Source organism: Leptidea sinapis, chromosome 19 (assembly GCF_905404315.1).
Source record: "Leptidea sinapis chromosome 19, ilLepSina1.1, whole genome shotgun sequence".
NCBI classification, from domain to species: domain Eukaryota; kingdom Metazoa; phylum Arthropoda; class Insecta; order Lepidoptera; family Pieridae; genus Leptidea; species Leptidea sinapis.
The window spans coordinates 5420518-5446154 of NC_066283.1; the positions used below are offsets into that span (position 1 = coordinate 5420518).

The 25637-nt window shown below is 35.6% G+C and overlaps 1 protein-coding gene across 2 annotated transcripts; it reads left to right on the plus strand.

Moving 5' to 3' along the window:
* The first annotated feature begins 1794 nt into the window (after positions 1 to 1794).
* On the plus strand, positions 1795 to 25068 carry LOC126969994 (facilitated trehalose transporter Tret1-like). Of its 2 annotated transcripts, none has more exons than XM_050815668.1 (3): positions 1795 to 1975; positions 22021 to 22156; positions 23430 to 25068. In XM_050815668.1, the coding sequence occupies exons 1-3, from the start codon at positions 1952 to 1954 to the stop codon at positions 24734 to 24736; spliced, it is 1467 nt and encodes a 488-aa protein (XP_050671625.1). In that variant the 5' UTR covers positions 1795 to 1951; the 3' UTR covers positions 24737 to 25068. The 2 variants fall into 2 exon arrangements, with proteins under 2 accessions (XP_050671625.1, XP_050671624.1); XM_050815667.1 differs by having other exon boundaries at positions 22025 to 22156.
* Positions 25069 to 25637: the final 569 nt, after the last annotated feature.

Here is a 25637-nt window from a genome sequence, read left to right on the forward strand (position 1 = left end):
ACCACGCGTAAGGTCTTCCACTATGATCGTTTGGCTTCCTTCCATAAAAAATGGTAGATGGTGGTTGAATATGTGTTTTGTAGTTAGTTAAATATTAACTATTTTTTGAATTAAAATTACTTTGAATGAAGAACATATATCACAATAGATTTTAATATATTTTTCTGTGTACACTCTGACCGAATGTACTCGGGTGTCTTTTTAACGGTATCCATAAAGCACTCCTTCGGATATCGCATGAGTTGAATGCAGAGTTCAGAAAGCCTACCACCAACTAATAATTAGCGCTATTCAACTGGATCGCTAAGATTCGTTCCAACAAAGTACTAACTGAATGGCGTTTGAATCGCCTATGGAAGAATGAACGAAAGAAATTCGTCTGTGGTCCGCGGTGTGAGTTGACGCTGCACAGTCGCTACATAAGTCTGTTTCTCTTGCTCGAACCACATGCGTTGCGTTTCTAAACCTAAAATGATATGATTTTAGCGGTTTTTTTTTTTAGTAGAAATTACTAAATACACATTTGAAAATTGGGCTTTAAAGCGTCAAAACCGTCAAGAACCATTAAGCTCTTTTTAGTACTAATTAAATAATGGTAATATTGATTGATAAAAACGAGTTATGAACGCAGCTCTTTAATTTGACAGGAGCACAGAGAATATTTTTTTTATTTGTTCTTGTGAACAGGCTACAGCCAGGGGCCTTACCTACTGCCTCAACTTTAGTGTTTTCATTTACGGTATTTATTTTGTTTTACAAAAAAACACAATTCCAAAACAATAGATATAATATGCACTAACAAGTATAAAAATAATTGCGTATTTTTATACAATCTAATTCTAGTTACCATTATTGTTATTTTTGGAATCGGTGTCCTTCCGCCGCGACCCGCTCTCGCCTCCACACGACTCAAGCACATGTCACCTATAACTACATAGTTATAGGTGGGATGAGACATACATATGTACTTGCAACTCTTAAAATAACAATAATCGTTAGATTAATTAATTAGATTTTATAAAAATACGCAATTATTTTTATACTTTTTTGTGCATATTATTACATCTATTGTTTTGGAATAGTGTTTTTGAAGTCGGTTGTTTTTTTGTTAAAATATTTTAATTTTTTTGATTTTTAGTGAATTTGAAGTACACTAACTAACAATCTATCTAATAGACGTCGTGGTATGAAAGAGCAAAGCAGTTCATTTAGGTCTTCAATTTAATTGGAATAACAGGTCATGGTAGGCCCGCAGGAATGCGTTATCTGTGACATACTTATAATTGATAATTCATTATCATGAGTGTGTCGATAAATTTAAAGAATACTTCAAGTTTAGCATTTTACCTAATAATTATGACATGGGTACCTTCAAAAAAAGCGCATACACCTTCCTTAAAGGCCGGCAAGGCTCTTGTGATTCCTCTGGTGTTGCAAGAGAATGTGGGCGGCGGTGATCACTTAACACCAGGTGACCCGTACGCTCGTTTATCCTCCTATTCCATAAAACAAAATCTTAAATTTTAAGTCTTCCTTTCTTTAACATACATATCTATAACATTTTTCGCCATTTCTCGTGCTTGGCGATAATAAAAGATAACAAAAAAATATTTACTAACCCGTTTCAGCTGCCACTAAAATTACTAACCCGTTTCGCTGCCTCATTTTATTATTCACATATTTTGCGATAAATTAATACAAATGAATGATACCTATTACCTAAACATTAAGAAGTCTTTAGCTGTAACCTTATAAATGAGCATTCTTTGTCCGAACACACATTATACAGAAGACTTGTCAACTCGACTAACGTATAGCATTGTTTTTAATAATAACTATTAACGATTGCTGTTTTAGTGTTTTTACGGCGAAACGTGATGATTCGGTACATTAATGTGTAATCTTAGAGTTATTTGTGTCGGTGTCGATTGCTATTTTGTGGAACTTCAACATGCAACATATGAAAATATCGCAGGTAGACCTAATCGTATTTTTATGCAAAATTATATTCTTATTTATTTGAAAACAGAAATGACTAGCCTTTTGTTGAAAGATGACAATCATGTTATACCTAGTCACTGTATTCCGACCATCGTTCGCTCAGCACATATTTGAGGAAAGGAGAAGACCCGGCACACTACGCCCAACTTACTAAATTTATTATTAGCTTACTGAAATTACACTTAAAAAAATAATTAACAAAAAAAAAAAACAATATAGTCTCGTGATGAAATAAGTATTTGAAAATACTTTTAAAGGATAACAATCAAATCGGTACTGGCTTTTACATTTATAAATTTTATTATTATAAGATTTATTACGAGTAAAATAAGATTAAATGGGGAGTCGTAACTAGTGGAGGAAGTCTAAAAATATTATTTAAAGTTATTGAATAGTTTGGAAGAGAACCCTGTTACTATTAATCGATTTTATCCATACAAAAATATATAAATACAGAAATGTGTCTAATATAACTTATCCACATGAACGATCTACTACAAGTTTTTTAGTATTCAGTTGCCTAAAGTATCTACTAACGTATTTATAAAATGTTTATAAAGGTATTTATTTATTTTATTTTGGTTATCGATTCGATGTGGCTAATAGTAAAATCTTAAATCGATATCATCTGTCAACTGTCAATGTAATTTCTGTCTTAGTTTCTGACTTTGACATAAGATTTTATTCAGTTGTGATTTGCAAACGCTTGTCGATGCATTGGTGTTTCTGTTTAATCTGCGATTAATAATAAATACGAGGTTAATATGTAGAATATGAGGAAATTAATTAAATACTCAATTATTGTTCCCTTTTTACTTATTTTTTGTGATTACTTTTGATACAAGATTCCGACGAACTGAACGAATATTGAAATTGTTTAACTTGAGAAAAGTTATTTAAAAAGTATTAATTAAAAGTTATTAATTTAATATTATGATAATGTAAGGAAAGTTTATTTATCAACAAAATCTTTTATTGATTATAAAATACATTATATTCTCAGTTTCAATCTTTGAATATGTACATTAGAATTTTGTGTATGTACATGATTAGTATCATTTTATTTAATACAATAAAAGAACCAATTGGCTTATGGTAGCTGTAATAAACAACGATATTTCAACTTTGTATGTCATCTAAAAATCTTGCCAAGACCGCTTTGACAATTACTTATTGAATTCACGAATATGGCTGTATGGTATTAAGCACTTTTCCTGTCTTAATAATGGAGGAAGAAACCAAAAAGGAAAATAAACGAATGTCGCAAACGTTAGAAAATTTCTGAAAAATTTTAGTATTTATTAGATACAAAAGTGGTAGTAACTAAACGAATACACTTGAAGAATAAAAAAAAATTGAGCAATTTGAAACAATTTTTTTTAAACCATTTTGCAGCCATTAAATTCTAACGGTTAAAAATTGTTTCATGTTGTTTTTAAGGGTTCCGTATTCAAATGGCAAAAAACGGAACCCATATGGATTCGTCATGTCTGTCCGTCCGTATGTCACAGCAACTTTTTTCTAATACTATAGTATTGAACTAGAACTATAACTGTTCAAATTTGGTAAGTAGATGTATTCTGTGAACCGCATTAAGATTTTCACACAAAAATAACAAACGTTTTTTTTTTAAATAAAACAGTAAAAATTGAACAAAAAACAATACTAAGATTTGAAACTCAAAAACTTTTTTTCATCAGACCCATACTTGTGTATGTATGGATAGATGTTCAAAAATGATATTGAGGTTTCCAGAATGGTAAAAAGTGTGTCCCTCCCAGTAAAATAAGAGAATAATAAAACTAAAAAAAATGTATGATGTACATTACCATGCAGACTTCCACCGAAAATTTAGTTTTTTTTAATACGTCATAAATCAAAAAACCCACAAGAACTTTAATATTATGTTACTCGCTACTACGGAACCTTTCATGGGCGAGTCCGACTCGCACCTGGCCGCTATTTTCTGACGGAAGTATCGCGTTACGTAACAAGCCATGACCGTATCCTCAGTACAAGTCAGTACTACAGCCAGTGATACTCGTAGCGAACTTTATCATGCTTCTCGCATATATTTTTTTACATAGCGCGCCAAAATTCATTTACCCACTAATTTCACTAGCTACGGCGCCCTTCAGACGGAAACACAATAATGTTTACACGTTACTGCATCACGGCAGAAATTGCCGTTGTTGTACCCATCATCTAGCCGGCATCCTGTTCAAAGGAGCCTCCCACTGGTAATGTCCAGTGTGTATAGATTGATGCAACATATAGGCAATTCTTACGAGGATTATAAAACACTGACCCCCTTATTCATTATGGTCCGCTAACTAAAAACAGCCGCTAAGGAGTGTTTTTTCTCATTCTGACTTAGGTCAATAGAAGAAGACAGAGTGAGAATTAGCAATGCTTTAAGTTAGCAGACTATTATGAATAAGGGGGTGAGGATTTACTGACTTTTTAACCTGCTAAAGTAGCGTTGCGATGCATCAATATTTTAAAGAGGCAATGAGTTTCTTTACACTTCTTCTCATTAAACTTGAACTTTTTAGTAGTGAAATATGGTATTATTGTATAAATTGTTGTCAATGGTCAATAGGTGTAATTATTTAACCTCATTAAAAATGATTTTTGTTCAACATGATGCAGAATTTTTGGTAACAGGATGACCCAGGATCAGCCATCGCCTACCTGGACCATACGTGTAGCGCTCCTTCCCTCATATATGTGCGACGTGAACGATGGCTGGTCCATGCATCAACTCGTGAACAAGTGCTGCTTGTGGTGTCTGGTCGACCTGTCTATACGATTAATAATTAAGACAGTAATCACGACCATCATTTTCGCGAAGCATCCTTACACAACAATGAAATCGAGCTCTAAAATTGCGTGATATATATATTTCATATTTATAGAGTTTATTTTTATTACTTTTTATGGAATATTTCATATTTAAATCGCTTTTTAATTTTTAACATGATTCATATTACATTGCATGCATTTGAAATCAATTTGTTATGTATATTACAGCCAATATGCGAAAACTATTAAATGGTGTAAAATGTTCACACTATTATTTAGTAATTAAGTTATTGTAACACTGTAAGTTTTCCAAATAAAATAAAATAAAATAAAAATAATGTAAAATGAGCTATTTGATTTAAAAATGTGACCGTTGAGTTTCTTGTGTGTTCTTCTCACGAGCTCTACTTTTTCCGAACATATGTATTATTATGGTAGAGTCAGTAATCTTAATTTAAAAGGCATCCTCCTTTATGCGAGGATGGACCCACATACTTTAAAATTAAGGAAGCAACGTGCTATTAGAAGTTTATATTAATTATAAACTTAAAATGTTTACATAAAAAATCTTGAGTCTCTAAGATATGGTAGTCATTAAAAAGAAATTATTGTAATTTATTTAAAAAAAAAAAGGAATGCTGAAAAGGTTTGGACACGTGGAGCGAATGAGTGAAGAAAGAATGACGCATCAAATATATAAGGCAAGTGTGTGTGGGCAAGTCGGTCGCGGGAGACCTTGTAGAACATTCGTCGACCAAATTGGGGACGTTTTGAGAAAAGGAGAGGTCCGAAGCACCCGCAACCGTCGAACATGTATGAAAAGAGTTATGAATGTAGAGGAAGCGCGTGAGGTTTGTAAGGATAGAAGCAAATGGCATTCTATTGTCTCTGCCTGCCCTGACGGGAACAAGGCGTGAGTGTGTGTGTGTGTGTGTGTGTATAATTTATTAAAAAATAAGTCATCTTGCACTAATGGAACGTTTTGCGCAATTGACATTCAACATTTTTTTGACATGACAGTTCTTGTCATTATTTATATGGATGTTCCGACACCATCGACCTATCTTAACCTACTCAAATCAGTAGTAATTCACAGTAAGATTCAATAAGATAATTATCGTTTTTTGATACTAAAATGAGTAGGTAACTTCTTTTAAAGTATCGATCGATACCTGCTTGAAAAAAGAATGAACTGTGAATCCTCAATTATAAGCACTTCTGTCTAATAATCTTATCCATCCCACTGCTGGCCAACCTTCCACATCTTTCTAATATTTAAAATTCATAAACATTGAACTCCTCCGAAACGGCTTGACCGATTCTCATCAAACTTTGAGTGCATATTGGGTAGGTCTGAGAATCGGACAACATCTATTTTTCATCCCCCTAAATTTTAAGGGTGGTCCAGACGAAAATTTTTTTTAAATTTGTTTGATTATGAGTCAGCATTAAAAAATATATATAATTTAAAATTTTCACCCATCTACGATCAACAGCTACTTTTGTATCGGCAATACAACGTTTGCTGGGTCACCTAGTAATATATATAAATAACGTGACATGTTGTTTGTCCGCGATGGACTCCAAAACTAATGAACGGATTTTAATGGGGAATACATATTATGGAGTGCAGTTTGGTCCAACTTGAGAGATAGGATAGTTTTTGTTTCAATTTTGGTCCCATAATTATTTTTATTTTCAATATTTGCTTTGTATGGACATATTTTCTATGAGTGAATTTAGTGACCCACGGTTTGACAGTTCCGCTGTGAAACAATTTCGTTATAACAACAGGGAGCATTTTTTACGAAATAATTCTTGATGTTTTGAAATATTTTTGGCAAATTCCTATAATTTTTTTTTTTTAACATCTACAGAACAAAGTCTGTCGGGTCAGCTAGTATTATATATATTATCTTTTAGCAGACAGTAATTAGGCATAGACATAAGATACAAATTAATGATTGAACAATAGACATCGTTAGGTTACAATTTTACAACTTAGGTTATATTATACTTTTTTCTCCCACCTTTTTAGACTTACTTAAAATTTGCTTTTTTCTTAGTTTAGTTACGTTCTACAATAATTAATAAGTTTCCATGATATACGCCACTTCTTTCAGTGGATCCCAAAAACATGCATACTCGCCATCCTACTTTAGAAAGACGATTAAAACCGCTTAGATTAAGCCTATTTGAATAAAGTTTATTTAACTTTGATTAAAAAGCGTATTTATGAAACTAATTGTACCTATTCATTTGAATTTATATTTATACTAGCTGACCCGACAGACGTTGTTCTGTAGATAATAAAAAAAAAATCTACTGTTTTATAGAAATTTGCCTATAATATTTCAAAACATCAAGAATTATTTCATAAAAAATGCTCCCTGTTGTTATAATGAAATTGTTTCACAGCGGAACTGTCAAACCGTGCGTCACTAAATTCTCTGATATAAAATATGTCCATACAAAACAAATATAGAAAATAAAAATAATTATGGGTCCCATATTGAAATAAAAACTATCCCATCTCTCAAGTTGGACTAAACTTCGCTCCATGAAGTAATCCCCATTAATATCTGTTTATTGGTTTAGGAGTCCATCCCGGACAAACAACGTGTCACGTAATTTATATATATTAAGATTATAATAAATACTCTTGTATTTTCTTATTTAATCGTGCCCGAAGCGAACGCGAGTTAATTCGCCATACTTACTAAGTAGTCATAAAGTATATACTTCATAAATATTTAATATTACTTATACCATAGATCAGTGGGAGGCTCCTTTGCACTGGATGCCAGCTAGATTATGTTTCCCACAACGGTGCCTATTTCTGCCGTGAGGCAGTATTGTGGAAACATTGTTGTGTTTCAGTCTGAAGGGCGCCGTAGCTAGTGAAGCTAGCTTTTTAAGAAAATAAGGGACAAGACGAGCAGGACGTTCAGCTGATGGTAATTGATACGTCCTGCCCATTTCAATGCAGTGCCGCTTAGGATTCTTGAAACCCCCAAAAATTCTGAGCGGTACTACAACTGCGCTCGTCACCTTGAGACAAGATGTTAAGTCTCATTTGCCCAGTAATTTCACTAGCTACGGCGCCCTTCAGACCGAAACACAGTAATGCTTACACATTACTGCTTCACGGCAGAAATAGGCGCCGTTGTGGTACCCATAATCTAGCCGGCATCCTGTGCAAAGGAGCCTCCCACTGGTAGAATGTCTCAAGGTGACGAGCGCAGTTGTAGTGCAGCTCAGAATTTTTTGGGTTTTCAAGAATCCTGAGCGGTACTGCATTGTAATGCGCAAGGCGTATCAATTACCTTCAGCTGAACGTCTTGTCCGTCTCATCCCTTATTTTCATTAAAAAAAAGGCCACTTACAAGTACTAGCGTATATAACACATAAACCGTATGAGAGAAAAGAGCACCTCTAGCGGAGAACAGCAAGATAGAAAGGGAGAGCGAATCTATTTATTGTTACTGTAACCTATTTTGATAACCAAATCGTAAACAGTCATCCACGTTTGACCTCAGCTCTATAAAACATCTATCTAATACATAATTGACAAATCATAATTGGACACGCTTAATTAGGCTACGGTCGTCTATTTTTAGTTTTTACATCTAATATATAAAATTCTCATGTCGCGGTGTTTGTAGTTAAACTCCTTCGAAACGGCTTGACCGATTCTCATGAAATTTTGAGTGCATATTGGATAGGTCTGAGAATCGGACAACATCTATTTTTCATCCCCCTATATGTTAAGGGTGGTCCAAAACAGTTTTTTTGTTTTAAATTTTTTTGACATTTTTATTTAAATTTGTTTGATTATGAGTCAGCATTAAAAAATACATATAACTTCAAATTTTCACCCATCTACGATCAACAGTTACTTTTGTAACGCGATTTTAATATCGGCAATATAACGTTTGCTGGGTCAGCTAGTAATGTATAAGATTTTGTTCATCTTTGATAAGTTATTTTTCTTTCATCTTTGATTATTATTACAAGGAGTGTACCAAGAATATTGGCAGTATTTTCGCGTAAATAGCTTGGTCACAGGGAGAGACACTGGTGTGGGGCACTCTAGCTCCTTCTCATGTCCAAGCTAGTAGAGTTGGTGCTGGGGCTGCAAATTTGACTGCCGAAACAGCGAATGTTGTAGATAGGTCAATTCAATTCAATTTTTGTGATATGGCGTGTGGCTGCACCAGTCAGGCGCAAATTATTTCGCCAATGTCGAGTGGAATTGAAGAGACACGTTATGAATGGAAATTTTGTATAAATTTAATTTGGATAATTTATATGTGGCAGGTTTTTTGAGTATAGGGTTATTTTATATGGTTAGTTTCTAGCCTGGAACAACACAATATTATACAAAATACACTTTACATTACATATTTACAGCTTAATATTATTATATTTCACATATTTACATAAAAAAATACGATATGGACTAAACACAGACGTTAACAAACATTCAACGTTTACTGGATGGGGAAATTTCGGTGGAAGAACGTCATAAAGGGGATGAAGAAGTTTAGGACAGGAAAATACTATATGAGATACAGTACCGTCGTCCAAGCCACATTCACACAAGGAGTGATCTCTAACTCTGATCTTGTGCAGGTGGACAGGTTGTGGAATGACCAAGACGTAAGGTAGATATGTCTCAGTGAGTCTTACAACTTTGTGCCGTTTGGTATCGAGACATTTGACAATGTCAATCATGCCAATCGGCCAAATCGATCCATTATCGATTCAGACATAGATTTGCTGTTAAAAACAAGTGACAATAGACAATATTATGAAAATTAAAATTTTTTCATTGTGCGTTACCTTAAAGTTTTTCTTATTTCTTCGGGTCTAACAGAACAAATTTTGTTTGCATACTTTAATATTCTCCAAAAGAAGTGACTAAGCAACTATGGTCTTGGAGACAATAGTCTTAACACATAGTTCTGGACAGATGGCCCGTGGGGCAAAAATGTTCTCGAATGGCGACCACGTACCGGAAGACGCAGTGTTCGTAGGCTCCCCAAAGATGTCAGCCGTGTCAACATTTATAACGTATACAATACTAGCTGACCCGACAGACGTTGTTCTGTAGATAATAAAAATGCTATTTTATAGGAATTTGCCAATAATATTTCAAAACATCAAGAATTATTTCGTAAGATATGCTCCCTGTTGTTATAATGTAATTGTTGCACAGCGGAACTGTCAAACCGTGCGTCACTAAATTCTCTCATAGAAAATATGTCCATACAAAACATATATTGAAAATAAAAATAATTATGGGTCCCAAATCGAAATAAAAACTATCCTATCTCTCAAGTTGGACCAAACTGCACTCCATGAAGTAATCCCCATTAAAATCCGTTCATTAGTTTAGGAGTCCATCGACGACAAACGTGTCACGTAATTTCGGGGATACCTCGACACTCGACAGGCACGAATTCGAAATCTTGTCAACCTCATTTTATTTGATACATCTTTTAAGTACTTTCTAAAATACATGCTTTGCTGCGGAACATACATTTAAAATAATTTAGAGATGCATGCAAAAGACCAGCCAAGCTGCCTGTCTTAGAAGTACCTACTCGTTTCAGATTCTTAAAAGTTATTGTGTGTATATATATGTATGGATATATACATATTTATTTATTTATAATCGCTTATAAAATGCTCACAGAATACCTTTATTTATTTATGGTGTATGTGGATGATGCAGCTACTGTACTCAATAACTTTTGTATTAATTTACAATTACATTTTTGACTTACTCGTGTAAGACATTGACTATTTGACGTTTGAGTGTGTTTGTTGCATCATTTTACATATTATATTGTAATTGAAATGATTTATAAATCGATATAAATGTAAATCTTGATATAAAAAGTGGCAATGAGTTTCTTGCTACTTTCTCTCATTAGCTCAACCCTTTACGGAGTAGCGGTAGATTCAATAAGAAACAATATTTTTTTGACATTCATAAGTGTCATTTCCGTGACCTACGTGAATAAACTGATTTTGATTTGATTTGATTTAAATATAGAAGCAATAAAAAACAAACAAAGCAAGTTTTTTTATGAAAATAAGGGACGAGGCGAGCAGGACGTCCAGCTGATGGTAATTGATACGCCCTGCCCATTACAATGCAGTGCCGCTCAGGATTCTTGAAAAAACCCAAAAATTCTGAGCGGAACTACAACGGCGCTCATTACCTTGAGACATAATATGTTAAGTCTGATTTGCCCAGTAATTTCACTAGTAATGCTTACACATTACTGTTTGTTACATGTTACATGTTTTCAGGACGATACGACATGGATATCTTCTAAAAAAGCGCATATACACCTTTCGCAAAGGCCGGCCTGTGAATCCTCTGGTGTTTCAAGAGAATGTGGGGAGCGGTGATCACTTAACACCAGATGACAATGCTTACACATTACTGCATCACGGCAGAAATAGGTGCGAAGTTAGCGAGACAACTTTAATTTAACACAATAAATTAACATCAACAGTTTATAATATACAATACAATGTGTCTCGCTTACAGTCGCTTAGTACTGCAGTTATAATAATAATTAGATTATTAAATTATTGCTGTTCAAGTAAACATTACAGTCAATTTTGATGAGTCGGTTCATAGTAACAGGTTAAATGGTTCATTGTGGTGCGAAGTGAGGATCGTTTGTGTATTTGTCAATAATATATTATTTTGTGAAACTACAATATTATGGAACATATTAAAACATCGCAGGTACAGTATTGATTTTTATATATGAGATTATAATAAGTTGAATGAATGGCTAAATTATTGGCAATATGATTTACATCAATTAAATCGCAAACCAAACCATGCAATAAAAATATAAATGTAAATCAAGCCAACAAAACACATTTAAGTAAGTAAATAAATATTTAAAGTATTTTATATCATTGAACTTTTCTATTTTGAGGGTAGCATGAAATAAAATTGCGTTTCAATAAAGTGTAGGTATAATTAATAAAAGTAGTAGGTGGTGTTACATTGATCGTCATCCATTTTATATTGTGTAATAAATGTTGTATTATCCTCACTGATCTGTATAAATAAATACCACTGGACAGGCTGTTCCATATGTTGGACAGCAAATTTTTTGTACCTATTTGAAGCGCCACTCGCGTGCGTCCAGAGAACTAATCTTGATTCCAAATTGCAGTGGGGCCCCCATATTGAAGGATTGGCGAATAGGCTTAGTTCTGCAGCATATGCGGTTAAGAAAATCAGACGGTTAACTGACATAGATACGGCGAGATTAGTATACTTTAGTTATTTTCATAGTATTATGTCCTATGGTATATTGTTATGGGGCAGTGCGACCGATATTAATACTATCTTTGTGCTGCAGAAGAGGGCTATTCGCGAGATTTATAACCTAGGTCCTAAAGAATTATTAAGAGAAAAATTTAAAGAAATAAACATTTTGACTGTTGCCTCTCAATACATTTTTGATAATGTTTTGTATGTTCATAAGCACATTGAGGAATTTTCTAGAAACTGTGACATTCATAATGTTAACACGAGGAACAAACATAAACTTGTTATGCCTACTACTCGGTTCGATCGATCGATCCCTGAAAATGTACAAAACAAATGTGTTACGAAATTTAAAAGAATTGTTAAAAAACGTTTGTGTGGGAAAGGTTATTATAGCATAAACGATTTTCTTAATGACACCACGGACTGGGATTAAAGCGAACACCCTCAGGCTCTTTAATTATTAATGTTTATTGTACGATATTACATTGTAATCCATATTTTATATAAAAAAAAAGCCCGCTGAGTTTCTTGCGCCCATTCTTCTCAGGTTCTGAGGCAGTCTCTTTTGAATGGGTGGTAGATTTTGACGTTCAATAAGTGATTATAAATCCTATTTTGAATAAAAATATTTGAATTTGAATTTGAATTTGACGTATAATACAAATGACTGCTAGAGAAACGTACAATACTCTGTAATATTTTTGCATTTTGAATTAATTTCGGCCGTTTTTCGAGTTATTTATACTTCAAGTATCAACTTAATAAAGTACACATTTTTTTTGTAAATAGTTTCCCACCAGCGGTCGATGTTTGCTGAGTTTTAGTACCGCAGACTCTCGCGACATGGCCAACAGCGCCAAAATGGCAAATATCTAACAGGCACAAAAGCACTTTGACAGCCGCCAGTTCAGTGGTATATAGTAGAGGTCAGTGTGTGTTATCCTAATTAACTTGAGTTGGTACCACGACCTCTAGTTATAAGTGTATTATCTATGGCTTCGACTACCGAAGACAGCACACATCGCAAATATGTTGGTCTTGACTTTACATCTTTGTGCCGTTTGGTGTCAGACACTTAGCCCGTGGTCCAGACGCGCGGAGAATGTACAAATTATTATTATTATCTATTACAATCTAAGATTTTTTTTGCGCCAGACAATGGGAAAGGGCTACCCTCCCGGATAACGACAGGAGAGAGGTGGTGAATGCTCATGCATACGAATGCAGCCTAAGTCTGTGATGGTTATGTGGGACTCACGTAAAACCCTAAGTGGTGTTTAGTGGGTAGGCACTTAGGTGCTTACCCACTTAACACCACTGAGGTTGGAGTTGAGCAAGTGCCCTCTAAGCCTTCATGGAAGGCGACCTTCTCTTGGGGAGAGCGAGGCGCAAACGGCACTCCCTATGGAGTATCTATGGATATTTCTAAGTCTATATATATATAGTATCGTCTAAGCGCTGGCAGCTATTTCGGTCAACAGATCAGCCTAGCTATCCAACGCGGAAATGCTGCCGGTGTTCTTGGTACACGTCCCCGTAATGATAGTTTTAATTTATTGTAATCTTAGTATTGTAAGTTATATTAATTATTTTATTTGAAGTAATATAATAAGAAATAATATACTTAATTTTTGATTTTAACTCTTAATTTTAATACTTTTTCTACGCAAAGCAAATAATAAGATCTAAGGCGGTCTAGTCTGTAGATAGGAATACATATACATTTTGTTGATAACACTATAAATAAGGGATTGCTTGTAACTAATTCTAGTAGGCTTCATAATACATAATAGCTTTAAGGGTAAATGTATACACTTCTATAATAAAGTCCCAGCCACTTTTAGGCATTATCTATAAATAAATTTAAATGTTTTATAAAAAATGGCTCTGTCCTAAATCCTACTCCGCTGCTGAATACCTAAATGATCGGACAGCCTGGGAATAGATTGTGATTATTTTATAGCGATAAAAACGATTGAAAAGAGCGCAAAAAAAAGAATGCTGGGATAGTTTCTTGCGCCGCTTCTTCTCTCTCAGAGCGCCATTTGTTTCCGAAGCGGTAGTAGTATCTATTAGTTATTAGAAATGACATCAAAAAGAATTCTAAAGGAATCAATTTTGAGAAAATAAATGGCTTTTTATGCCTTTTATACAATGTTATGATATTTCTTACACGTTTTTATTTATATATAAAGGTACGGACAGACGTGCTCAAAAAAAGCGTGCTTTTAAGTATGCTTTAAGTTAGCATGCTCATGCAACTGTTCACATTTGCCAGCAATAAGCATGCTTGCTTAAGCATACTCATAAAAAAGCATGCTCAAAGCAAACGTACCGGACAGACGTGCTGCTATTTGGCACCAGGCTCTTGGACAAAATGGATGTACAAAGACATAGTGACAGTGATATCCATACAGAACTCAATAAAATAATCATAGTCGCCCGCCGCGGATCGGGATCAAATCGATAATAGCATGCTAATAAGCAAACCTGTTCAGACGCGCTCGGAGCACGCCCCCTTCTACCCGCGCCTCAGGTAGCATGCTCGAAAATCAAACGTCGCCGTTTGATTTTTAAGCACGCTCTAAATAAGTATGCTCATTACAGTACACACGTGCAGTTTTAATGAGCACATGCTCAATAAAAGCATGCTTTCGTGCTAGTAATGAGCACGTCTGTCCGTACCTTTAGGACAACCACGAAATTACACTCTTTATGCGTGTATTAAGAATTATGTAGGTAAATAGTTATAACATAAGACATGTGTATTTAAATAATAAATTGCATACATAATTTTAAATAACATTTAAAAAAAGTATTATATATTTTGCGTTTAAGGAACTATTAATCTACAAGACTTATTTATTTTATAAGAAACATATTTGTTGTGTACTATTAAATTGAAATTTTTATTTTTTTTAATCTAATATATAAAATTCTCATGTCGCGGTGTTTATAGTTAAACTCCTTCGAAACGGCTTGACCGTTTCTCATAAAATTGAGTGCATATTGGGTAGGTCTGAGAATCGGACAACATCTATTTTTCATCCCCCTAAATGTTAAGGGTGGTCCACGCTAATTTATTTTTAATTTTTTTGCATTAAAAGATACAACGAAATTCAAATTTTCACCCATCTACGATCAACAGTTACTTTTGTATCGCGATTTGAATATCGGCAATACAACGTTTGCTGGGTCAGCTAGTTTTTAATTTAAAAATTAAAATTTAAACAGTTTATGGGTTTGTCTATGCGTTTGTGCACGCTTATTTAAAAACGACTAAAGCGAATTGAAAACGTTTTTCTGTATTGTGGCAAATTAAAGTTTTATTTAAAAAGTTAATGTATGAAACTTTCACTATCAAAAAGCTATCTTATAAACATTAGCTTAAAGAAGTAAAGGAAGGTTCCATGCATAGTTTAATACAAATTTCTGCTTCCCAGGGACATAAAAAAATAGGGAAGTCCTAGGTCGTCGTAAGAGGAGACTTAGGGCATTTACGACGACCTTTATAGCCGAGTGGTTAGCTATCCTACCTACTAAGCTAGAGGTCCCGGGTACGAATCTCGGTAGGTGCAAGCATTTATATGATGAATATAGATGTTTGTTTCCGAGTCATGTATGTTTAAATGTATTTATGTATGTTTATATGAATATATGTATGTTTATGTAAGTATATTGTATTAAATAGATCATTGTCTTGTAACCCATAACACAGGCTATATATATGCTTAACTTGGGGCAAGATAATTTGTGTAAAAAGTGTGTCAAAATTTACCAGTGGGGGACTCCTTTGCACAGGATGCCGGCAAGATTATGGTTGTTTCGGTCTGAAGGGCGCCAAAGCTAGTGAAATTACTGGGCAAATGAAACTTAACATTATATGTCTTAAGGGGACGAGCGCAATATTGTAGTGCCCCTTAGAATTTTTGTATTTTTTTTATGAAATTAAGAAACGAGACGAGCAGGACGTTTAGTTGATGTTATTTGATACGCCCTGCCCATTACAATGCATTGCCGCTCAGGATTCTAGAAAAACACAAAAATTCTGAGCGGCAATACAATAGCGCTCGTCACCTCGAGACATAAAATGTTAAGTCTCATTTGCCTAGTAATTTCACTAGCTACGGCGCCCTTCAGAGCGAAACACAATAATGCTTACACATTACTGCTTCACGGCAGAAAAGTGGCGCCGTTGTGGTACCAATAATCTAGCCGGCATCCTGTACAAAGGAGCCTCCCACTGGTGAAAGTATTTTCAAGAATCCTGAGTGGCAATGCATTGTAATGGGTTTCGCCCCTTACTGTCATTAAAAAAAAACAAAACTCAATCCACTGTCAGATGGCCCATTCGTACGTAGATAAAAGTAATGGGAATGTTAGTCATATCCAAATATATTATAACTAAATAATTTCACTAAGTAGCAAATCGTATTGCTGCATGTAAACCCCAAAAACGTGCAAATCAGTTCGTGGGTGACATGCCTAATATGACTCTAATTGCGCCGCAAGTTAGCGAACCGGTACTACGGAGGACGTCACGGGTAAGAGGCTATATCAAACACCGAGGCACTGCTTTGCGATTTGTGCCAACAACTGGAGACATCACGGAATGCTCTCGTAATGATAACGATAATTATCAGGACGATCTAACCGTGAGCGCGGCTATGAGTACTCCGGAGATCGTACAAAGTATAATAAGCACGGTTGAGGAAGTATTTCCATTTGTAAACCCTGAATCGACTTATACAGTAACACCGAGTCTTTGTTTTAAGTAGTTGAAGCACCGCTACCCGAACCAACGACAGTACATCAACCAGCAGTTACGGCAATACCATCGTCTACGAATATATATTATAGAGAAAACGTAGAAAACTGGACGAAGGTTATCCCCACGCTTTGGTGTTTGTGTGTACTTGATGACATGCTTCGTATTGTTTGCTTGATAATAGATATATTTTTGAAAAGAGGGGGACGCCGCTCTCCTTCACCGTTCATTGATATTCCGACTAGCCGCGGAGTTGACTCACTGCTGTGGTTATTAAATGCTACAATGCAATGTTGGTCACACATCAGCTACGGAATCTTAAGATTTTTTTTATATAAGAAGAGGCAAAGGTGCAAGAGGCTCACGGGATATCAAAAGATGCGTTGCTGGCCTTAAGGCGACACTAAATGCCAGCGACCTTGAGCGATATGAGTTCACCGCTGCCGGCCCGCCATCTATGTAACAAAGCTAATATTTTCAAAATTCTTGCGTGAAAAACAGTTTATATACTTACAATCCTCGTTATTCACTACTAATCTGAATAAATGAACCTACACAAAAAAGTACAAGCTATAAGAATAACTATTATGAGAGGAGTACTAAAAAAATGCGTCACGCCATGTCAAAAAACTTGTTTAACTTCAAAGAAAAGTGGTAGTTCAAAAAGGCTCGGCAGTATTAACTATAAGCAACAGCAAGCATTAGCAACCTACAACTAAGACTTAAGGATATGTGTAACAGGATTAAGTAGTGTTCATAGCTCGAAATGCTATACTTTCACCACAAAACTTGTCTAAAAATACCATGTTTGCGTGTTTTCTGCTTACTCTTCGCCTTAAAAAAGGAGTATGCTCTTTTCTTTAAGGTCCGAAAGTATTCGACTTAATTTTTATCATTTAATTTGCGCTTTATATAGTTACAGGCAGTGGCTCATAGTGAAGTACTGTCTAGCCTTACTGAGTACACCAAGCTTTTTATAGGACATTTTGGCCTTCTCTTCCAAATGACCACGGAACTGAACGTCGCGTCGCTCGATATATCGACGTCAAGTATGCCGATACAGGCTGTGGCAAGTGGTAAGAGGAGTGACCTCGAATCGAGGGGATACGACAAAGGGAGACTTTTTAGCGGTAAACGATTCACACCACATTTTGATTTTATGCCACTCCCGATCCAAGATCTTCGCTATGTTCAAACTCACTGCCAACGCCTCTCCTTTCGACTGAACCGCTTGCACCCATTCACTAGCTGAGTGACCCTAACGGAAACCGTACTGGCAGTCGCTGATAATCTGGCGCCCCATCCCTAGAGCTGGTCGTTGATAATCGACACCATCACTTTGGACAAAATGGAGGTAATGGCAATGGGCAATTTCTTAGGGATCGCAGTAAAGCCCCATTCCATAATTTCACTAAGCACGGCGCCATGGCAACTTCGTCATCCAGAGTCGAGTTGGATGCGGGAAGGGAGCCCAGGAGATCAGTATTCTCTTTTTTGTCATGGGCAAGCGAGTCATCGTTCCTGTGCAATGGCGGAATGGCTGGCTGGCAGCAGTTTTCTTGGACAGCCTTGGCGAGTGACCAGAGCTCACGAGCTCTTGAGGGAAAGCAAGGGACTTAGAGCCATGATTATAGTGTATTTTAAGTTAAGTTTGAGCCTCCTGCTCCGTTTGCCCCGAGTCAGCACAGGTTTTCCCCCTCCACAATTTCAGGACGCCCAGGGACTGATTTTCCAGGACTATTTAGCCTGGTTTCATCCTTGAGTAGTCTATTTTTAGTCCGTCCAGTTAGCCCACACACCGAACGAATCACAGCTGCATAGCTGCTATTTCACGCTGTTTTTAAGTGGTTAAAACTGGCGTGACATAGCGGCTACTTCGGTTTATAACTTTTCGTTATAACAGTCAGAAAAGGGAGAGCAAAACTCTACGATTGCATTAAATAGTATTGCCATTAACACAACAAGAAGAATGACTACAGATAATATTGATGGTTAAAAGTTAGCGTTTCGCAAACTTCCAACAGATCAAACATCTTAAAATTATACATTATGGATAACAATAAAGGTCACAAATTAAAATATCTTGACATAACGATTTATTAATTAGTTTCCTAAAAGCATTCGGCAATCAGTACGCTAATGAATACGTAAAACCATTAGGTATATTTGAATTTATATCTTGTTCCGAGTTTATGACTGATTAACTATGTGTTACGTAATATCCTAACTGGATCTCAAAGTTTGGCGCACACAATGTTTCCGCATTACGTTGACGTCTGGCATTCTACAACCACGCGTTTTGCTAGAAATTTCTTGCCTTGCACAGCCACTTCGTGGAATTAATTACCGGCTGCGGTTTTACCCGAACCGATACGACTTAGGAACCTTCAAGAAAAAAGCAACCCACCTACCTTAAAGGCCGGCAACGCATTTCTTGACACCTGTTGTTGCAGATGTCCAAGGGCGATTGCCTCACCTCTCTCCATTCCGTGAGCCTCTAGCCCGTTTGCCCCCCTTTTATATAAAAAAAAATGTTGACAGTACGAGTAAGTAAGTATTCTTATAACTATACTTTTGCAATACTAAGACTACATAAAATTAAAACTATCACTACGTGGAAGCGTACCAAGAATACTGGCAGAATTTCCGCGATGGTAGCTAGGCTGATCCGTTGACCGAAATAGCTGCCAGCGCTTGGTTTGCCTGTAACCTGCCTGTTGCATTCAGGCGAGAAGATAGTAATTTGTACATTCTCCGCGCCTCTGGGCCCCACGGGGAAAATGTCTCGATTAGATGTATTTATTATTTATATTTATATTTTTTAGTATTATGCTAACTTATATTATAAATAAAAAGTGAGTTGGTGTGTTTATTACGCTATCGCGCCTTAACTTTTCACGCTTCTTTTTGAAATAAAACTTCTTTAAGCACTCGTGACTTGGGGAGTAGCTGGTGAATGCATGACGAGAGCGTTACGAACCAACTCTAGCGTTACGCGAACGGTGATTTCTTGATTAATTCGTAATTTCATTTTGTTCTTGAACAGCTTTATAAATTAAAATTTTCTTTTACTTCAGTCGTATGGTCTTGTTGAGGAGTGAAGGAATTGGCCTAAGTGTATCAAGTAGGTAATTGTATTAGATCGTTGTTTGAAAACCTCTCATAACTACGTACAGAAAAATGTACCTCAGACTATCCAACAAGGCACGAGCTACCCAAGCTTAGTAGCCAGTGTATTTATAAGCTAACTAGCTGACCCGGCAAACGTTGTTTTGCCATATAAAGTATAATTCACGCGATTGTTTTATAAGTAATAAAATATTGCCTATATTATAGCCTGTACATCATTTTGTAAATATTGTCAATATTTTTTGGAGCGCACGCAAAAATAGGTTTTCGATTTTACACCTTGTGTTACAAAATAGAAATTTTATTACGGATCCCTAATTTTGAAAAAAAAATCATAGCCTTTAGCCTTCCTCGATAAATGGACTACCCAACACTGAAAGAATCATTCAAATCGGACCAGTAGTACCAGAGATTAGCGCGTTCAAACAAACAAACACTGCAGCTTTATAATATTATAGTATAGATATGTCTCAAAGTGACGAGGCCGATTGATGCTGCTCAGAAAATATAAAGTCAACTAAACGTAGACATGAATAAATAATAAAATAAAATCTTGGCAGTGAACTACTACTAGTGGCCATTACATTGTTCGCATAGTCATGAATAAATAATGTTAAATGTCACAAATAATTAATGTAAGTAATCCGATAAAACAACCATTTTTATCCTGTGTTTAATTATACCAGCTTGATTCTACTTTACTCCCATTAGGCCTTGGTCGAACAAAAAAAAACAAAGAACATAAGTGAACAAAAGCCATAAAATTGTCTCTTTCTCTATACTCGTCTCGTAACTCATACTCTTTCACTGTCATTCCACACCTTTTCGACGTCGTGGCGTTTTATGTGGCCCAATCCTCAAATTGTTATCTCGCTCCTTGGGGGACTAATAAATCTTTTCTGTATCCCTAGACAGTTTTAGACAACAGTACCAGTAGAAGGCTCCTAAGCACAGGATGCCGGCTAGATTATGGGTACCACAACGGCGCCTACTTCTGCCGTGAAGCAGTGTGTAAGCATTACTGTGTTTCGGTCTGAAGGGCACCGTAGCTAGTGAAATTACTGGGCAAATGAGACTTAACATCTTATGTCTCAAGGGGACGAGCGCATTTGTAGTGCCGCTCAGAATATTTGCGGGTTTTTCAAGAATCCTGAGCGGCACTGCATTGTAATGGGCAGGGCGTATTTATTACTATCAGCTGAACGTCCTGCTCGTTTCGTCCCTTATTTTCATAAAAAATAAAAAAAAATACGCACCTGCGTACACGGTTTCATAATGATTGTTAGTAAAAGTTAGTAAAGGCATGAAAAAACAAACAAACTTATTAGTAGTAACAAAATATTAGTTAGAAAGAAAACTGATAATTGTGAGCTTGTGCCTATACGATACGTAGATATTAGCCGACAGCGCTCATTTATTTTAAATTTAATAGGTACACTTTTAACTTATTGATATATCTTGCCAAACTTTAACAGTTTGTTGGCAAGTTAATGCGCTTAAAAAACTTCACTTCTTACTTTAAACTAAACTATTAGGACTTGAAACTAAACATTATTAGAATTATTACTATTAGGCAAAAGATAATATTTACCTAAGCTATCCTAAATTAGCATATAGCATTGCTGAGTAACATAGAACAACAGTTAGTGAGAGTTATTCACTGCTATTCAACAGCGCATTTTTCATTTTAAATTAAACTGCATTTTTATTTAGTTTGGGAACACTTATCAGCCACGCTATCTCATTATATATGACTAGCACCACATATTCATTTACCCCCTTATTCATAAAGGTCCGCTAACTTAAAACAACCGCTAAGGAGTGTTTTTTCTCATTCTGACTTAGGTCAATAGAAGAAGACAGAGTGAGAATTAGCAATGCTTTAAGTTAGCAGACTATTATGAATAAGGGGGTTAATCTTTTGCCGTAGTAATTGCTGTGGTGTCTAATACATTAGGTCCCCATATTACTATGATAAAGAAGAAATCTTATTTTATTTCAGTTAGTCGTTCAGATTGGACTACTGCTGTGCAGCATATCAGATGGGTTTATATTCGGCCAGATGTCTGGTATGGTGGACGCACTGCTGGGAGATGATCACAGCGTCGAAATGACTCCAGAAGAAGTATCATTAATGGGTATGTAAAAAGTATACAGAGAAAAATATTTAAGACCAAGGACTTGATTTTTTTCCATACATTCTGTAGGGTGCTTACTAATCTGAGATTCTTTTTACAAATTAATTTACTTATTATATTTTATATATCATGGCTGGGCAAAGGCCTCCCCCTTCTCCTTGCATTCATCCTCATTATTTGGTGTGCGGACCAGTAGGTCTTCATCTTCTTCTTTTGGCATCTAATGAGTGCTAGTTTGTGGCTAAGCTGCTACATCTTTTGTTAATTGCCCTTGACAAGTTACATTTACATTTTTCGTATTATTCAGGCTGTTAAAACATTCATGTTGACTCTCAGTATGGTGTTTATATTACCGTTTTTTATAGCTTCGTTTAACTCACTGCGTCAATGTCTGTTTTTTTTCCCGAGAATCGTCCTCACAGTATACGTAACTATAACCAACTCAGCTACACAAATCATTCCAATGAAACTCATGAATATAAAAAGTAAAGTACATTTTACCATTTACCATCATTTAGAAAGAGACTTCAAGTTAAATTTTATCAATATGTTATGTTTTTAAAGTGATAACCCTCACTTCTAGGATTAATACACAAATAAAATTTGAAAAACAAAATTTTATTAACGATACCGGGTTTTGAACCCACCACCTCCCGCGTTCCGTGCCGGTGCTCTAACAACTGAGCTAACCGTTCGAGTACCGTCTCGTTATAAAATTCTGTTTACTTTGTTCAACTCTCATGAAGCCACAACCTGAAATTTTGTTTTTCAAATTTTATTTGTGTGTTAAATTTGATTTCTAATTTAAATGTCGAAGTGGCAAGAATGTCATTGCCACTCTATTACCAGTCATCATTCAAAATATTAATATAAACTCTGCAAAGTGATGCCAAAACAAACACTTGAACGTTGAGTTACTTGAGTTAGTAGAAATGTAACTAAATCGTAAAACACTTTAGATTATTATGAAAGGAATTATTGTTATCATTAAGGTGCATCAACCTATGCAAACTTTATATTACCAACAAAAGCATTGTCCAGTCACCATCTGCAGCGCTCGCATGACGCATCGACCAGCCACCCCTCCGCTCGTCATATCTCTGGCAGGCGCTTGACAGTACCAGCTTCTTTCATTTTGCTTAAAGCATCGACAATCAAGTCATGATCATGTCAGAGATGTGGGTTCTCTCTGCATCCTCTGCCACATCATCACCATTTCAATTATTGAATGAATCTTCAATAACAATTCTTATTTAATTTTTTTCTGTTTCAGCTGCCCTGATTAATATAACATGTATAGGAGGATATCTCCTAGTTGGAATAATAACAGAAATATCGGGAAGGCGTCGACCAATAACATTTCTTGCAATGCCACTTGCTATATGCTGGATCGTAGTTTTCTATACTAGAAACAAAGTAGTCCTTTTAATGACAAGAGTCGTAGTTGGTATAAGCTTTGGAGGTATTTTGTCTCTATGCATCATATGTGTTGGGGAGTATACACCGCCAAATATGAGGCCACTATCCCTAAATTTAGTTTTGGGTGTGGGAGGTCAAACTGGATGTACCCTCGGGCATGTCCTAAGTATTTTCTTTAATTGGAGAACCGTGGCGTTGATCGGGTTAGTTCCAACGATGTTGTCTTGCATTATGACAGCTTTTTGGGTGGAAAGTCCATCTTGGCTTGCATCAAAAGGACGTTTTCAGGAATGCCAAGATGCTTATAAATCATTACATGTAATGAATCAAGAAAAAGAAACCGAGCTGGAAAAACTTATCGCCTTTGAGAAATTAAAAAATGTAGCGTCAAAAGAAACTAATAGCCCTAAGCCTGCGAAAAAACTTATATGGGCTTGTAAACAAATGTACTTGTGGAAGATAATATTACTGAGTACAATGTTAAATGTTTATAGAGTTGCAGCTGGACGAATGCTCTTTTACACAATGGCATTGACGATATTTAAAGAATTAACGGGATACAGCAATTTATTGATGATGACTTTACTAATCGACGGATTCGGTATTATTGGCGCCATGATGTCGTGTGTTTTAATGAAACTTTATAGAATAAGGAGCTTATTGCTTCTTTCAGCAACCCTGGGCAATGTTTTGCTGATAGCCTTAAGTATTGTTTTATATTATTACCCCAATGTTGACGACGGAACTGGTTGGTGTAAAGCAATTTTACTGGCGTTGTATCTCGTTATTGTCAACTCAGGCCCTTATCCTGCTACAGAAACTTTATATTCAGAAATATTTCCATTGGAAGCCAAATCATTCTGTATATTTATTATAGGAATTATTAGTAGTATTATGCAATTTCTCGCAATATTACTTGCGCAGCACATGTTTCAAAATATAGGGTATTCTGCGGTATTTATGATTAATGCGTTAATTGTTTTCATATCTTTAGGCTACCTATGGATATTCTTGCCAGACACTAAAGATAAAACGCTGCAAGAAATTGAATTATTGTTCAAAAAAGATTCCAATTTCGATACTAATGATCTTCGTAACGATATTAAAGCGACGGATTGTATGTTAGAAAAAACTGAAACCACAGCGGCGAAAGTTGTCTGACAAAATATACTATTAGACTGTTTATAATATTTTAATGTACCGAATATGTGCATCTTAGTTGCGAGCGCGTGACAATGTGTCATTTGAAGATAGATAACAATACTCTGGCCATGACTGGCTACTAAAAGATCGAATAAAATATAAAAAGCGACGAATAGGGAGAAATAGATGAAGATTGAGAAGGTACGGAATATACCCGCACGAAAAATTCTTGTTCAATTTTCTAAATATGTTGTGTGTAATGTGTTGTTTAATTTTAAGAGTTGTATTATTTTGCTTGCTTTTTCTCTTAAGTCATTGATATTCTTCATATTAAATAAATATGAAAATTTATTCAACTCTTTGAAAAATCTCTGTTGCTGCATACATTATTGTTAAAATATAGTTGTCTAACGTTGTGTTAAATAGGTACACCTAGTAATGGATTAGTTCTTAATCCTTCCAAAACAAAATTTTTGATTCTTGATTCTTCCCTATATCTGTGAGAACGACTAAGCAGTATCATTCTAAGGTCAATAATATAAACATCGAACGGGTTCATGAAACTCGTAACTTAGGATTAATATGTGATGAAAACTTGCGTTTTAAAAAATATATAAACACTATAATATCGAACTGTTTCTACAGATTAAAAGTCCTCTACAAGATGCGACAATATTTGACGACAGAGCTCAGTTATGTGAAGCACTGGTGCCATCAAAACTCAATTACTCCGACACGGTATATGGCCCTAGGCTGCTATATAAAACAAAATGCGCTATCCAACGAGTGCAAAACGCGTGCGCACGATACTGTCGGAATATTCCGCCCAGACAACACATTACTCCTTACTTGAAAGACGCCAATATCCTAAATATGGAAAGTCGGAGGCGTCTTCATTTGGCAACACTGCTATTCGGTA

Bases quoted from the DNA above. Each gene is read 5' to 3' on its own strand.
- LOC126969994 (XM_050815667.1), top strand. From the start codon at position 1,894: ATGTGTAATCTTAGAGTTATTTGTGTCGGTGTCGATTGCTATTTTGTG. The intron at 1,976-22,024 runs GTAGACCTAATC...TATTTCAGTTAG, and splicing joins AACATATGAAAATATCGCAG to TCGTTCAGATTGGACTACTG. The intron at 22,157-23,429 runs GTATGTAAAAAG...TTTCTGTTTCAG, and splicing joins AGAAGAAGTATCATTAATGG to CTGCCCTGATTAATATAACA.